The sequence below is a fragment of the Quercus suber genome, unplaced genomic scaffold (genome assembly GCF_002906115.3).
Source record: "Quercus suber isolate HL8 unplaced genomic scaffold, Cork oak 2.0 scaffold_423, whole genome shotgun sequence".
Lineage (NCBI taxonomy): Eukaryota > Viridiplantae > Streptophyta > Magnoliopsida > Fagales > Fagaceae > Quercus > Quercus suber.
In genome coordinates, this window is record NW_027069874.1 from 412,718 (window position 1) to 429,494 (window position 16,777).

The following is a 16,777-nucleotide window of genomic DNA, read 5'->3' on the forward strand; positions in this document are numbered from 1 at the left end:
GTTGGAAATTCTGCAGAAAAATCAACCTGTGCGATTTTCGATCGATCGAGTCTATTCTTCGATTGATCGAGCCAGGCCAAAAGTCCCAAGTACTTCTGCAGCCACTCGATTCCAACTTTACAATAATAAATCAACTTTGAGCAAGCCTAAACAAGACTAAATACATTGTTTTGATCATGGTTTGCCAACATTATAAATTAGAGTTCTAAATACATAAAATCCTAAGACCTTAGAAGCTAACAAAATTAGATCTACATCTAATGAAAATGTAGATCAGTTTTCAATTTGAAAACAAATGCAGATCTACATCTAATAAAGGTGCAGATCAGTTTTTAACTTGAGGAAAATTCGGATCTACATCTAAGGAAGATGCAGATTTGTTTTTGATTTAAGAAAAATTTAGATCTGCATCTAATGAAGATGCTGATCTGTTTTTGTTTTAAGAAAAATTCATATTTGCATCTAAGAAAGATGCAAATCCATTTTTGATTTAAGAAAAATTCCGTGTTTGATTTAAGAAAAATTCAGATATGCGTCTAAGGAAGATGCAGATCCATTTTTTATTTAAGAAAAATTCAGATCTGCATCTAATGAAGATGCAGATCCGTTTTTAGTTGAAAAAAAAATGATAACATACAGATTTTGAAACTAAGCAAGAGATCATAACAATAATAAAAAGAATCAAGAACATGTTTCAACAAAATAAGTTAACAATTCATGATATGAATATTTGACATAACTACACTAAAATAAATAAACATGCATCATCACAACTTGAGCAATATAAGAAAAAATGGTTAATAAGAAACAACCTCTTGCATGGAGCACTCTTCTTTTTGAGAGGAGATTTTAGGGTTCAAAGAAATTTATGCAATTATCTTTGAAACCTAAAAATCTTGGCTTGGGAGAATATCAGAATAGGGATCAGAAATATGAGAAATTTAGGGGTATGAGAAAGTGTCTCTCTGAAAGCGTAAAAGAGTTTGAATTTTGAGATCTAGTCTTTATTTATAGAGGCTGGAATGCTTAAAAAATAAGCAACGACGAGTAGAATGCGAATCAGGATGTGTCTCTCTGCAAAAAAGTCGAAAAGGATGTGCCTTATCATCACTCAAAGAGTGTCGGGCCAAAGCCCTTAAGGGTGCCATTCGACACTTTGAAAGTGCCGATCAACACGCTAAAAGTGCTGAATGGTACTCTTGGATTCTAATCGTACTTTTGTGTTTAGGTCCGTTTTGGACTTCTTTTTTAGGTTTTCTTGAGCCAGGCCTTACACTTAGATGTGTTTTCAATTCATATTCCAAGATTTTTATCTCTTTTCTGGATAATTCAGGTCTTTTCAACAACAAATATCTTGTAGATAAATACTCTAAAATAAATCTTGATAAAGTTCATATTATCCACAATTTTATTGTTATCCAATTATCCTCTTTATTCCTATGCAAGCAATCCTATTTTTGACACTAACTATAACCAATCACAAAATTATTTAATTAATTTTAATTGTTTAACCAATCAGAATTAATTTAAATTAATTATGCATGGTCGAATCTACTTAGACACAATTCATGCTGACCATGCAAACTTGATCATGTGATTTCTTTCGATTCGACGGTTCAATTTGGAAACTGAACATATCGTCGCGGCCGTTAGAATCTCAAAATAATTTTTATGATATGCAATGAATAAATTAATGAATGTAATGCAATCTTGACTTTTAGGATACATGGATGGTGATTCTAGTCATCTTCTTTGATTAAATCATGGGTGCAAAATTGAGTGTCTTCAAAATGCCCCTCATTGATAGAGCTTGGAAAGAGAATGTCAATGTAAAACAAAGACACTAATTTTAGTGGCTATGATTTAATTGAGGTTGAATTTTCAAAGATTTTCTAGCCCTCGAATCTAAAACTTTGGATCATAAAACTAGAACCTTGCCTTTTGATAAAAAACGAAACTACTTGACCTAACTGATAGCTAATGAACTTTGGAAATGATTCTTGACAATTGATGTGATCATGAGGTTTTTCAATCTTGATCTTGATAATGGAGGCGATCAAGAGGCTTTTCAATCTTGATCTTGAAACTGGAGCTGTCTGTGACTAAGGGGCTTTTCAACCTCGATCTTGAAGGAAACACTTGTTCCTACCGGTATTACAAATTCCTCTTTTGAGGGTATGGTATCATTGGTGTTGGCCACCAACTAGGTCTCATTTTTAGATGATGAGTTGCCTCTAGAAGGTAAAGATCATACCTTGGCCATGCACATTGTAGTCAAGTGTGAAGACATGATTGTTGCAAGGGTATTAATCGACAATGGATCAGCCTTGAATCTTTACCCGATGGCCACTCTTGAGCACCTGAAAGTGGATATGTTTCTTATTAAGCCTAGCACTATAATCATCAGAGCCTTTGGTGACACACTTCGAGAAGTGCAACGTGAAGTCAAGCTAAAGATGAAGATTGTCCCAAGATCCTTCATGGTCAACTTCCAAGTGATTAAAGTGGACTTTCCTTACAATATGCTTTGAGGAAGGCCCTAAATGCATACAATAGGCGTAGTCGTATCTACCCTCCATCGGAGACTCAAGTTTTTCTTCGAAAATTAGTTGATCACCATTATGGCTGAGGAGCCCATGACTATCTACTAGGAGACATCTATACCCCCACATAGATGCTAATGCTTTTCCAGAAGCATCTTTCCATAGCTTCGAGCTAGTTTCCATGATTCTCAATGCTTCAGAGCCTAAGTCCAGCTTGTCTGCAGTAGTTTTGATGGCCACATAAGAGATGCTTAAATTTAGGTACCAACTAGGCCAAAGCCTTAGAGTCGTAGGACGTGGGAGCCCTGTTCTTATTGAACCCTCAGATAATAAGGGAAGATTCAGTTTGGGGCACGAACCCACTCATGAAGAACTCTTTCAAGCTTCTAAAGGAAAGAAGAGGAAGTGTGCCACTTCAGGGTGCCTATTCCTTATATTAGAACTACTTTTTCGGCTCTGGCCAAAGTCATTATGCCATAACCTTTCAAGGAATTGCAAGATGAGGAATCAGATCTAGCTTGCATTATTCGGCTCTATCCCGAGGAGTTCTCTATGAACACTATCATATCTCCCGTAGATAATCCGACTTCTACTATCTGACTAGGGATGCCAAGTGAGACGATAGGCCTTTGGACCATCGAGCCTTGCTTTGTGGTTGCATCGATTGAGTAAAGAGTATTCCATCATCAAGTGATTGGGCCTCCCAATCACCCAAAAGGGTTGGAATAGCATATTTAGTTTGTTTTGCATGCTTATGTCATTTCCTGTTTTATTTGTATTTCTTGATCATTTCCCCAGTTTGTTTTCCCAAAAACAACAGAAAGAACATTTCCCTTTTATCATTATCAGGCATGAACTTTGTTTTCTCCCTTACTCATAATCCATTAATGAAATATTCAACGTATTATTCGGGAAAAATTCTCGTATCTCTCTTTATTTGCTTTCCTATGAATATGCGTGTGCAAATTATCTTATGTTTCTCTGTATATGTTCTACTCTATAGGATTTGTTTTGATTCCCAAATAAGTACATCGTCGTTTTACCATAATCAGGGTGTGGATGATGTGAATGAGACAATAGAGTTGGATTATGACGTTGAAGGAATAGAAGAGGTCCCAAACTTACCTCAAGACATCCTAGTAGCTCTGAACAGAGGGAGTGAAGGCTCCAAGCCCAATATAGAAGAAATAGAGGTGATAAACCAAGCCAATGAAGGCAAGAAGGAAAAACCCATCAAGATCGGGGAAAACTTTCCCAAGGACATGAAAGATGAGCTCATAGCTCTGTTGAGGGAATTCAAGGAAATTTTTTCTCGGTCTTATCAAGATATGCCAGGACTGGATACCGAGATCGTTGTCCATAGGATTCTAGTTAAATTTGAATGCCCCTAAGTGTGGTAAGCCCTTCGAAGGATGAAATCTGAGACTATCCTAAAGATCAAAGAAGAAGTGGAAAGCAGTTTAAAGCCGGTTTGCTTACCACCATAGCCTACTTTGATCGAGTTGCAAACATTGTTCCTGTGCCAAAGAAAGATGGGAAAGTGCGCATGTGCATTGATTATAGAGATTTGAATTAGGCCAGCCTAAAGGATAATTTTCGTTTACCATATATTGATACCCTGATTGATAACACCACGACCAACATATTCTTCTCCTTTATGGACGGTTCTTGAGTTATAATCAAATCAAGATGGTTGAAGAGGACAAAGCCAAGACAGTGTTTACCACCCATTGGGGAACTTATGCCTACGATGTCATGCCATTTGGCTTGAAGAATGCTAGGGTGACCTACCAGTGAGTCATGGTAACCCTATTCCATGATTTGATGCATAAGGAGATCGAAGTTTATGTGGACGATATGATTGCCAAGTCACGTACTCCTAGAGATCATTTGACAGATTTGAGAAAGCTATTCAAGCGCCTCGTCAAGTACAGGTTGAGGCTTAACCCTAACAAGTGTGTCTTCGAAGCTAGTTTAGGGAAATTGCTCGACTTCTTAGTCAGTCAAAGAGGAATTGAAGTGAACCTAGCAAAAGTCTAGGCCATCAGGGACATGCCTGTGACAAAAACTGGGAAACAAGTTCAAAGCTTTTTAGGAAGGATCAATTACATAGCCCGCTTCATAGCACAGTTGGCTGCCACGTGCAATCCCTTGTTCAAGCTTTTGAAGAAGGATATGAAGATAGAATGGACAGATGAGTGTCAAGTGGCCTTTGACAGGATTAAGTGGTATCTTTTGAACCCTTTTATTTGGGTTCCCTTGACACCGGGACATCTATTGATTCTTTATCTAGCGGTGCAAGAAGCATCTATGGGTTGCATGTTAGGCCAGCTAAATGAACCTGATCAAAAGGAGAAGGCGATTTACTACCTGAGTAAGAAGTTCACCAGCTGTGAGAGATTAATTACCTCGCCATCGAAAAGATATGCTGCGCCTTAGCATGGGCCTTACGTAAGTTGCAGTAGTACATGCTCTACTCCACCACGTGGTTGATTTCCCGCACGGACCCCATCAAGCACATCTTTAAAAAGCCTGTCCTCATAGGGAAAATCTCTCGTTGGTAGATATTACTATCTGAGTTCGATATTGTGTTTGTGGTATGGAAGGCCATCAAAGGTCAAGCCATAGCCGATTACCTAGCAGACCAGCCATTGAACGGTCTAGTATTCATAGAATCCTTCTTCCCAGATGAAGATGTTTTGGCAATAGAGCTTGAACCAAGCAATGTGGAACCATGGCATTGGAAGCTTTATTTCGATGGAGCTACAAATACTATTAGAAATAGAGTGGGGGGAGTTTTAATATCCCTGAAAGGCCAACAATCCTTGTTTCAGTCAAGCTGAATTTTGATTGCACCAACAACATCACAGAGTACGAGGCGTGCATAGTAGACCTGTAAGTTGCCTTAGAGTTCGGCATGTATGATCTAAGCATCTTTAGAGATTCTCTGTTGATCATCTCCCAAATAGAGGGAATGTGGCAAGCTCGAGACACTAAGTTGATTTTGTATCAGAAGTGTGTTAGCGTCTAATCTCGAAGTTTTGGAACATTACCTTTGCCTACTTGCCTTGAGCACACAACCAATTCACAGATGCTTTAGCCACCTTGGCTAGCATGGTTAAGTTAGTACAAGGAGATGAAATGCGACAATTGCGCATAAAGGTCTATGGCATGCCGGCCTACTACATGAATATTGAAGAATGTAAGAATGTTAAAGCTGAAATCGATGGGAAGCCATGGTACCATGATATCAAGGCTTATATCAAAGATGGTGAATACTCACTCAAGGCCACAAACAGTGAGAAGAAATTCATCAGGTGAATGGTGTGCCAATTTTTCTTGAGTGGGGAAGTCTTGTACGATAGGAACCATGACAGAACTTTGCTTCGATGCATAGATGCTCTTGAGGCTAACCATTTGATGGAAGAGATGCATGAGGGCCTGCTTGGAGCCTATGCCAGTGGATCCCTATTGGCCCTAAAAATTATAAGAGCCAGCTGATGTGTATGAAATATATACAATAAAGTACTCACATATCTACATATTTAGCTTTACTTTTATGTTATTTTGTTACTGATTATATAATATCTTTGTGTTGCAGGTAACAAGGGCTTTACATGAAAAGTGGGGCTAGGCCAATTAAATTCAAGTCCAATTGGAGCAAGAAATCAAAGGAAATTTGCACCAAATCCAAGTCCAATTCGGATTAGGATTCCAGCCTGCACATCAGTTAGTATTTTTAGCATAACTTTCTACTCAGATATCCAATAGAAATGATTCAAATTGGGCTGGAAAGTTAACTTAAAGGGATACAACTTTGTAGTTTACCAAAAGTCCTAATTCTGAATTTAAATAAGCCAAAATTGTTGGTTAAATGAAGCCTAAAAATCTGTGATTTTCTCCAAATGGGAATTCAATTTGTAATAGGATTCCTTGACCTATTTAAAGGCTCTTTAGGGTAAAATGAAGAGGAGAGAAACCTGAGAGGAAAAGGAGGCGCTGCATAGAAGAATTTGCTTTTGGGAGTCTTTCAAAAGAGGAGTATCTGAGGACAAAGGCGAGAGCTTCATGTTGATCAACCAATTCGGATGAAAGACATAAGTTTTATTTTTTTTCTTTTCAATTTTATTATGAACTGAATTTTATTTTCTAGAGTATTGATGTAGTCCAGCAATGAACGCACAATTTATTTTTTGAGTTATTTTATTTTAATATTTCCATGATTGAGTGTTTAATTCTTATTCTTAATGCTTACTATTTTTTACAAATTATAGTTTGATCAATTGAATTACAATGAGACCGAGAGGTGATTTGTTATTTTAGTTCTAGAATTAAACACTATTAGTTGAGCGAAAGTAAAGATGCTTTACCGCGACTAGTGTGATTTTTCAGAAAATTCAAAGTACGTAATGAGTCTCCAATTAATTAAATTCACATAAAGATATGGAATTGTTAGTTGAAGATATTTTTGATATTATTCGAGAGAAGATATTGAATATTTAAGGAATTTTTAATCATTAACAGGAGATTATTAGAATTTAATAATTAGGAAGGATAAATTGTGTGAGATTTGTTAGGTGAAATCAATCGCTCTAGATCCATTCTTATCATATTTTTATGTTGTTAGATTTTTACTCTTTGTTAATTCTTTTTATTCGTAGATTTATTTTTATTAAATAGTTTAATTTAATTCAGATAGTAGAACATTCCATTTATTTTCGATTTTTCCAAATAGTAATTAATTTAGTGAATTTCGGTATTCAATAACATAGTTAATCCTTGTGGGTTCGACATTCGTTTTCTAAAAACACTTTACTACTTGTTACGATTCTGTGCGCTTGCAGATTATTTTACGCGAACAAGTTTTTTGGCGCCATTGCCGGGGATTAACTATTTGTTATTGATATTGATACTAGCTAGATATTTACTACTTTGGATTTTATTTTATTTATTCAAAAAAAAAATTAATTAGGTGCATCTGAGTTTGTTTTCTTTCTTTTCAGGAATTAAAAGTACATGCCCTGATCTAAACTATCAGAGCATACACTCTTTGATCATGAAATTGAAAGAACCTTACGTCAGCTTAAGAAAGAAAAGAAGAAAGAGGCCAACACATCTCTATCTAAGATGGCCGATCAAGAGCAAAAGGCATTAAGATATTATGCTACGCCCTTTGTAAATGGAGCTACATCGAGCATATTGAGGCCAGCCATACAAGCCAATAATTTTGAGATCAAGCCGGCCATCATTCAGATGATACAGCAGACTGTCCAGTTTGGGTGGCTGTCACAAGAGGGTCCTAATGTCCATATTGCAAATTTCTTGGAAATCTGTGATACTTTTAAACATAATAGAGTGACCGATAATGCAATTCGACTAAGGCTTTTTCCCTTCTCACTTAGGGATAAAGCAAAAGTTTGGTTGAATTCTTTGCCACCTAGCATCATTACTACATGGGAGAAGTTGGCTAAAAAATTCTTAGCAAAATATTTCCCTCTTGCAAAGATAGCAAAGCTAAGGAATGATATCACCACGTTCATCCAGTTTGAGGGTGAATCATTATACGAAGCATGGGAGAGGTACAAAGATTTATTGCGAAGGTGTCCTCATCATGACCTTCCAGCATGGCTTCAAGTGCAAACATTCTACAATGGTCTAGGAGCTACAAACAGGTCTATGGTTGATGCAGCAACTGGTGGAGCTTTAATGAGTAAAACTCATGAGGCAGCCTATGAACTTCTGGAAGAATTGGCATCAAACAACTATCAATGGCCTACAGAAAGAGCAATGCCAAGAAAGGCAGCTGGAGTTTTAGAATTTGATTCTATTACCTCATTGGTGGCATAAATGGCAACTTTATCTCAAAAACTAGGTAAAATGAATGTTAATGCTATTCAAACTAATGTTGTCTGTGATCACTGTTCAGGAAATCATTCAAGTGCTGACTGCCAAGTGGGAAATCCTTTTGCCTAATCGAGTTATGGACAAGCAAATTACGTGTCAAATTTTCAATGTCAAAATAATCCATACTCGAACACGTACAATCCTGGATGGAGGAATCACCCCAACTTCTCATGGAGCAATAACCAAGGGCAGGCTAAACCACCTCAGCAATTTCCATAACAAGAGAAGAAGCCGACACTTGAGGACATGTTGATGCAGTACTTGCAGAAGACAGATGTGGCGATCCAAAACAACTCAACTTCAATCCATAATCTTGAGGTGCAGATCGGTCAGCTCTCAAGCATGCTCACAGAGAGGACTGCAGGAACTTTGCCAAGCAACACTGTCACCAATCCGAAAGAACATGTAAAGGCAATATCATTGAGAGGTGGACAAACATATGAGGAGCCAAAAGTAACAAATGCCAAACAAGATGAAGCTGTAGATAATGAGGAGTCAAAGATGAAGGAAGTCGAGTCAGAGATGAAAGAAGTGGAGCAAGCTGAGAAAACTAAGGAGGATGAAAGTGCTTCAAAATCCAAAAAATCCAGGGAAGTTACTTTTGAGACTTATTCTCCTTCAATTTATGATCCACCAATTCCTTTTCTGCAAAGATTAAGAAAAAACAATGTGGATGATCAGTTTTCTAATTTTCTAAGTATATTTAAGCAATTGCATATTAATATTCCTCTCATTGAAGCTTTGGAACAAATGCCTAAATATGCTAAATTTTGAAGGATATTATATCAAAGAAGCAGAAACTGAAGGAGCATGAAACAGTAATGTTGATAGAGGAGAGTAGTGCAATCTTACAAAAGAAGCTGCCACCTAAGCTGAAAGATCCGGGGAGTTTCACTATCCCTTGCACTATAGGAAAATCTTATTTTGATAAAGCTTTATGTGATTTAGGGGCAAGTATTAATCTAATGCCTTTCTCTGTTTTCAGGAAATTGAGTCTTGGAGAAGTAAAGCTGACCACTATCACTTTACAATTGGCAGATAGATCTATTAAATATCCAAGAAGAGTCATTGAGGACATATTAGTAAAAGTTGACAAGTTCATCTTCTCGGCTGACTTCATTGTCCTTGATATGGATGAGGATGAGGAGATCCCTTTGATATTGGGTCGACCTTTCCTTGCGACGGGGAGAACTTTAATTGATGTCTAGCAAGGAAAACTTGTTTTGAAGGTCGGAGATGATGAGGTCACTTTTGATGTATTTAGGTCTATGGAATTCCCTTCCGAGACACATTCTTGTTTTCAAATAAGTGACCGAGACATGATCATGGCCGATGAGACTTGTGCAATTGATTTTCAAAAGTTACCACTTGAGGTATGTCTTACTCGCTCTACCCTTGTTAAATTTAATGATGAAGAGGTTAAAGAGTGTGAAAGATATTTGGAGGCTACACCACTCTTTTCTCCTTCAATGCAACCAAAAGTGGAAGACTTAAAATCATGTCAGCCAACATCTCCACCAGAGGAACCACCTAAACTTGAGCTCAAACTGCTTCCATCAAGTTTAAGGTATGCTTTCTTAGGCCAAGACTCTACTTTTCTAGTTATTATTAACAGTTCTTTGAGTGATGTAGAGGAGGAAAAGTTGCTGGGAATCTTGCGGGAACAAAAAATGGCTTTGGTTTGGACCATCTCTAACATCAAAGGAATTAGTCCTTCACTTTGCACACACAAGATTATAATGGAGGATAAATATAAGTTGATTGTCCAACCCCAGAGAAGATTGAATCCATCAATGAAAGAAGTGGTGCATAAAGAAGTGCTAAAGCTATTAGATGCCGGAATTATTTATCCTATCTCGGACAATGTGTAAGTCCAGTACAAGTCGCCCCAAAGAAAGGTGGAATAACTGTGATAAAAAATGATAATGATGAACTTATACCAACAAGGACAGTCACGGGATGGCGAATATGCATAGATTACAGAAGGCTTAATGATGCAACTCGGAAAGATCATTTTCCTTTACCTTTCATTGATCAAATGTTAGAAAGACTTGCAGGGCATGCTTACTACTGTTTTCTGGATGGATACTCTGGTTATAATCAAATAGCCATCGCACCTGAAGATCAAGAGAAGACCACTTTTAGTTGTCCATATGGAACATTTGCATATAGGCGGATGCCTTTTGGCCTTTGCAATGTGCCAGCCACATTTCAAAGATGCATGATGTCCATCTTCTTGGACATGTGGAAAAATTTTTAGAAGTCTTCATGGATGACTTCTCTGTCTTTGGATATTCTTTTGATAATTGTTTGTCTAACTTATCTTCAGTTTTGCAGAGATGCGAGGAGACAAATTTAGTATTGAACTGGGAAAAATGCCACTTCATGGTAGAGGAGGGGGTAGTGCTAGGCCACCGAATTTCCTCTAAGGGAATTGAAGTTGACAGAGCAAAAATAGAGTGATCGAAAAACTCCTACCACCAGCCAATATGAAGGGCGTGAGAAGTTTCTTGGGACATGCTGGATTCTACCGACGGTTTATTAAGGATTTTTCCCAAATTACTAAACCTCTTTGCAATGTGTTGATTAAAGACACTCAATTTGAATTTTCTGATGAATGCTTGCATGCTTTTGAAACACTGAAAAAGAAATTAATTTCATCACCTATAATTGTGTCACCGGATTGGAATTTACCGTTTGAATTAATGTGTGATGCCAGTGATTATGCTATAGGGGCTGTTTTAGGGCAGAGAAAAGATAAAAATTTTCATGTTATTTATTATGCAAGTAGGACCTTAACAGAAGCTCAACTGAATTATGCCACTATTGAAAAAGAATTATTAGCAGTTGTTTTTGCTTTTGACAAATTTCATTCTTACTTGATAGGTTCGAAGGTGATTGTCTACACCGATCACTCTGCTTTGAAGTACTTGCTTGCAAAGAAGGATGCTAAACCAAGATTGCTTTGATGGATTTTGCTTCTACAAGAATTCGATTTGGAGATTAAGGACAAGAAGGGTACTGAAAATTTGGTGGTGGATCACTTGTCTCGGATGGAGCTTAAAGGTATGGATGATGAGCAACAAGTTCAAATAAAAGAAGCATTTCCAGATGAGCATTTGATGGCTATACAAGTGTTCCATGGTATGCCAACATAGTCAATTACTTGGTGTCGCGAATTCTACCTCCCAAGATGACATATCAACAAAAGAAGAAGTTCTTCTCCGACTTGAAATATTATTTTTGGGAAGAACCTTTTTTATACCGACACTGTGCAGACCAGATAATCAGAAGATGTGTGCCCGAGGAGGAGATGGAGAACATACTCAGACATTGTCATTCATTGGAAGTTGGTGGCCACTTTGGTGGTGCAAAAACAGTGGCAAAAATTCGACAATCCGGGTTTTATTGGCCATCTATTTTTAAAGATGCCTTTAAATTTGTTAATTTGTGTGATCATTGTCAAAGAGTTGGAAATATTTCTAGGAAACATGAGATTCCTTTAAACAATATTTTAGTTATTGAATTATTTGATGTTTGGGGTATAGATTTCATGGGTCCTTTTCCATCCTTATATTCTAACAAATTTATTTTGGTGGTTGTAGATTATGTCTCCAAATGGGTGGAAGCAGTCGCCTTGCCAACTAATGATGCGAGAGTCATTGTGAATTTTCTACGAAAGAATATCTACTCTCGATTCGGCACTCCAAGGGCAATAATTAGTGATGGTGGAAAGCATTTTTGCAATCGCCAATTTGAAGCACTACTGACTAAGTATGGAGTTACACATCACGTGGCAACACCATACCATCCTCAAACGAGTGGACAAGTCGAGGTATCTAATTGAGAGCTGAAGCGTATATTGGAAAAGACCGTGAATATTTCTCGTACAGACTGGGTGAGAAAGTTAGATGATGCTTTATGGGCCTATAGAACAGCATTCAAAACACTGATCGGGATGTCACCATACCGGCTCGTTTATGGAAAAGCATGCCATCTACCGGTGGAGCTAGAACACAGAGCCTATTGGGTGACAAGGATACTGAACTTTGATCTACAAGCAGCTGGCGAGAAGAGAATATTGCAAATCAATGAGATGGATGAGTTCCACAATGATGCTTATGAGAATGCTCAAATTTACAAAGATAAAACTAAGAGATGGCATGATAAGAATATTCTAAGTAGGGAATTCGAAGTTGGGCAAAAAGTTCTATTATTTAACTCCAGACTTCGACTCTTTCTAGGAAAGCTATGCTCTCGGTCACAGTTGAAGTCCATCATGAACAAAAAGGGACATTTAAGGTAAATGGGCAGAGATTAAAACCCTATATGGATGGAGACTTTAACACAAAAAAATGCTCCATCAATCTCATCAGTAAAAAAGGATGAGAGGATAGCGGCTAGCTACAGACATTAAATAAAGCGCTTTTGGGAGGCAACCTAAGTTTTTTATTTATTTATTTTTATGTTTTTATTTGTTTATTTATTTATCTATTTTTTCTCTCTTTATCTTATTGTTTTTCTTTCATTTTGTAGGAATAAAGAGACCAAAGAAATCTTCAATGGGTACAAGGCTGCACCTCAAGGAAAAATATTCAATTAAAATCAGGGGAGAATCTCTTCTCCTTTCTCATTCTTTTATTTAGTTTTTCTTCCTTTTTCTCATTGACGACAATGTGAAATTTAAATTTGGGGGAAGGGAATTTATTTTATTTATTTCAAAAAAAAAAAAAAAACTTTCTTTTGCCTAGCTTGAGGTTTGTGTTTTAAGTTCATTATACTACTCTTGCTTAAAGAATTTCATTGCTTTTATGCTCAATTCATTGCATATGCACGTAGCCACTCAGACACAACTTGTTGTTGAAGGATAAAAATGATTAGAAAATCTTGATGATAACAATGTGGAGACTATAACCTTTGTGAGTTTTGAGCCAATCATTATTTTTGGAGGGTTATTTATTTTTTTCTAATCTTAAAGTTCATTTGGAAGTGCGTAACATATTTTCCTTGTTGTAGTCTCATTGTCCTTGCTTTTGGCCAAGAAAAAATGATTTTATGCCACACTTGAACCTTTTGAAGTCATTGATATTGAATGAACTATACTAGTCTTTGAGAGATGAGATTAGGCCATTTTTGTCTAGTTTGAGCCATATATGTGTTTTTTTTTTTTTTTTGCATACATTATCGCTAGTCACCCCATTGAACCTTTTAATTAGCCTTTCTTTCTTAAACCCTTTCCATAGTGTTTCAAGATGGAATTTGATTAGTTTGTTTCAATGTGGTGGTTTGTGAGAATTCAAAGAAGAAAGAAAAAAACTGTACAGAGTTCCATTTACTCCAATGTTTTGAGTTGCTTAGTAACTAGGGTATTCATTACCAATGTTTACTCTTACGTCAAACGTAACTTGAAATATGAGTATGCAAAAGCACTTCAAGTTTGTGACTTGTTGAGTAATTGGGTGCATCTGTCACAAATGCCTGCATTCATGTCAAAAGATAAGTGACGACTTGAAGTAAGTAGAAAAAAAAAAAAAAAAAAAAAAAGAAGAGGAAAAGTGTCAAAAATAAAAAAATAAAAAGGGTTCTCATCAAATTTTGTGAAGTGAAATGTAAAGGAGCACTGCTTTGAAGAAGAAGATGAGGTGAAAAAAAAAAAGAAATTGTTGAATGGAAATTCCAAAAAGAGTTGACATTCCAACAAATCTTGAAAACACTTCTTATTATTTACCTTTACCCATTTTTATTTCATTCCATTTGCTTTTACCCTACATTACGTCCTAATAAAGTCCTTATTTGATCTTGAAGATTGTGTAGTTCAGATATTGATATGACTGAATAAAAAGTGTGGTATAAATTCTTTTTGGCATCCTTTCATGAGACTACTTGTTCTTTCTTGATTAAGCGTTTTTCATGTGATTTATATGTAAGGTGCTTGATTTTGCTTACATTATTCCACTCACATATGTTGTTGAGAGTGTTACACCCCATTTCAGAGTGATTTCATTTGTTGAGTGATAACACCGGAAAGATTTGAGTTGAAGCATACTTTCAAATAGAGATTCAAGTCAAATTTATTCTAAAACTAAGAGTATGTTTGGGTTGGCTACCACTTTTCACTCACATTGAGTTTTGATGGCATGAGAAATTTCTTTAGCATTTGTAGTGTTTTTGAACTTGAACTAATCCTCTTTGCAAAAGGCAATTGAAAAAAAAAATTTTGTTTTGTTTTGTTTTGTTTATTTTAGTATTCATTCTCAAAATTTTGTGAGTATATTCCTTGCAAACCCTCACGAGACTACAACTCGTCCACTAGTGTAAGCTAGGGGTTTAAAGGCTTGTTGCATACGCTAAATGCAATCGAAATTTCCAGCGAAAGTGGATTAGTTAGGATATTTTCTTTGTTTTGTTTTACTCTTTATCTTTTTTGCTCGAGGACTAGCAAAATGTAGGTTTGGGGGTATTTGATGTGCATGAAATATATACAATAAAGTGCTCACATATCTACATATTTAGCCTTACTTTTATGTTATTTTGTGACTGAATATATAATATCTTTATGTTGTAAGTAACAAGAGCTTTACATGCAAAGTGGGGCTAGGCCAATTGAATCAAGCCAACTTACATCCAACCAGGCATGAATTCAAGAAAAAACCAATGCAATTAAATTTAAGTCCAATTAGAGCAAGGTATCAAAGGAAATTTGCACCAAATCCAAGTCCAATTCAGATTAGGATTCCAGCCTGCAAATCAGTTAGTATTTTTGGTATAACTTTCGGCTCAGATGTCCAATCGAGATGATTCAAGTTGGCCTGGAAATTTAACTTAAAGGGTTACAACTTTTTAGTTTACCAAAAGTCCGAATTCTGAAGTTAAATGGGTCAAAATAGTCGGTTAAGTAAAGCCTAAAAATCTGGGATTTTCTCCAAACGGGAATTCAACTTGTAATAGGATTCCTTAACCTATTTAAAGGCTTTTTAGGAGGCTGAGGCTAGTGCTAGGGCTGAGGGTTGAATGTATAGAGAGTGCAGCTACTTCTTTGGTTTTCTTCCATGACAGTTAGTTTTATTTTATTTGTCTAGTTTAATGTTTATTATTTTATTTTTGTATTTTCTTTCAATTATTATGAGTAGCTAAATTTATAATTAGGGTTGAGAATGAAACCTTTTTAAGGATTATCAGTAATATTTATGTGATTTGATTTTTCCCACAATAGTTGTTCTTTAATGATTTAAATTGTTCTTGCTTCATATCAATTGACTAAGATGAGATTCTAGATATGAGTTCAATCATGTTTTTCTCATGATTTAGGATTTGTCTTAATTAATTGAATGCTTGGTTATTAATTCTTGATTATAAAATTGGATATCGTTTGTGATTTGTTTGTCAATAGATACAATTTATGATTTGATTTTTAGAATTGGATATATCTTGTGATTTGTTTGGTTACGGATACAATTGATGATTTGGTTTTATACTTAAGAAGCAAAGAAGAACATGCTTTAGATTTTTAAACATAAGTTTTAATGATGATATTTTCCATGATAGCAAGATTGATTTCTAGATTATCATGTAGTGGTTAGGAAAAATTAATGATCATAAATATATGCTGATATGAATTAACAAGGCAGATTTCGAAACCTTAATTCCTTTCCCTTGATTGTTTACATCTTTTTATTGCTTTATATATTTTGCTTAGTTTATTTAATCTCAGAAAAACCAATTTTTATTAAACTAGATTAGGATTAATTTGGTTAAGATTTAATTAATTTTCCTACGTTCATTCAAGTCCCTGTGGGTTCGACCTCGTTCTTGTCCAACTATACTTCGATACGGTTCGTACACTTGCGAGTACTTTAAAATTTCACAACAAGTTTTTGGCGCTGTTGCCGGGGAGGAAACATACTCCTAACAAGTTTTTGGCGCCGTTGTCCAACTATACTTCAATGAACCAAACATATTCCTAACGAGGAAACATGAGAAACCCCAAAGTTTGATACTCATCGGAGTCCAAAAAAAGGAGAAAATGCCTAAGAGACATTTTATCAAACACTTAGCATGCACACTATGAATAACAATGTGAAACAATGCATGAACATCATGAAAACCACCCTTAATACATGTTCTTTTTGCCATAAGGGGCCAACATCCAAAGCAAAACATCAAAAGAAACCAATCCCATACAAAAATTTGACAAAAAATAAAGTTTCCCCAACCCCTATGATGAAAATCCCAACTAAGAGCACAAAACTCTCTAAAACATAATCTAAGGATCCAAAACAATGAGAAGAGATTAAAATTACCTTAGAGATGTTAATGGAATGAAAAACCAT

At 36.0% G+C, this 16,777-nt stretch overlaps 1 protein-coding gene and 1 non-coding gene across 2 annotated transcripts; one reads left to right on the top strand and one right to left on the bottom strand.

Annotated features, from left to right (window-relative positions):
- Positions 1 to 8,054: 8,054 nt before the first annotated feature.
- On the bottom strand, positions 8,055 to 8,161 carry LOC112024548 (small nucleolar RNA R71). The gene has a single exon (XR_002884140.1). It is a non-coding gene; the product is annotated as a small nucleolar RNA R71 (small nucleolar RNA).
- Positions 8,162 to 8,693: 532 nt separating this feature from the next.
- Positions 8,694 to 9,655, top strand: LOC136062520 (uncharacterized). Its single transcript, XM_065761630.1, has 2 exons — positions 8,694 to 9,116; positions 9,224 to 9,655. The coding sequence occupies exons 1-2, from the start codon at positions 8,694 to 8,696 to the stop codon at positions 9,653 to 9,655; spliced, it is 855 nt and encodes a 284-aa protein (XP_065617702.1).
- Positions 9,656 to 16,777: the final 7,122 nt, after the last annotated feature.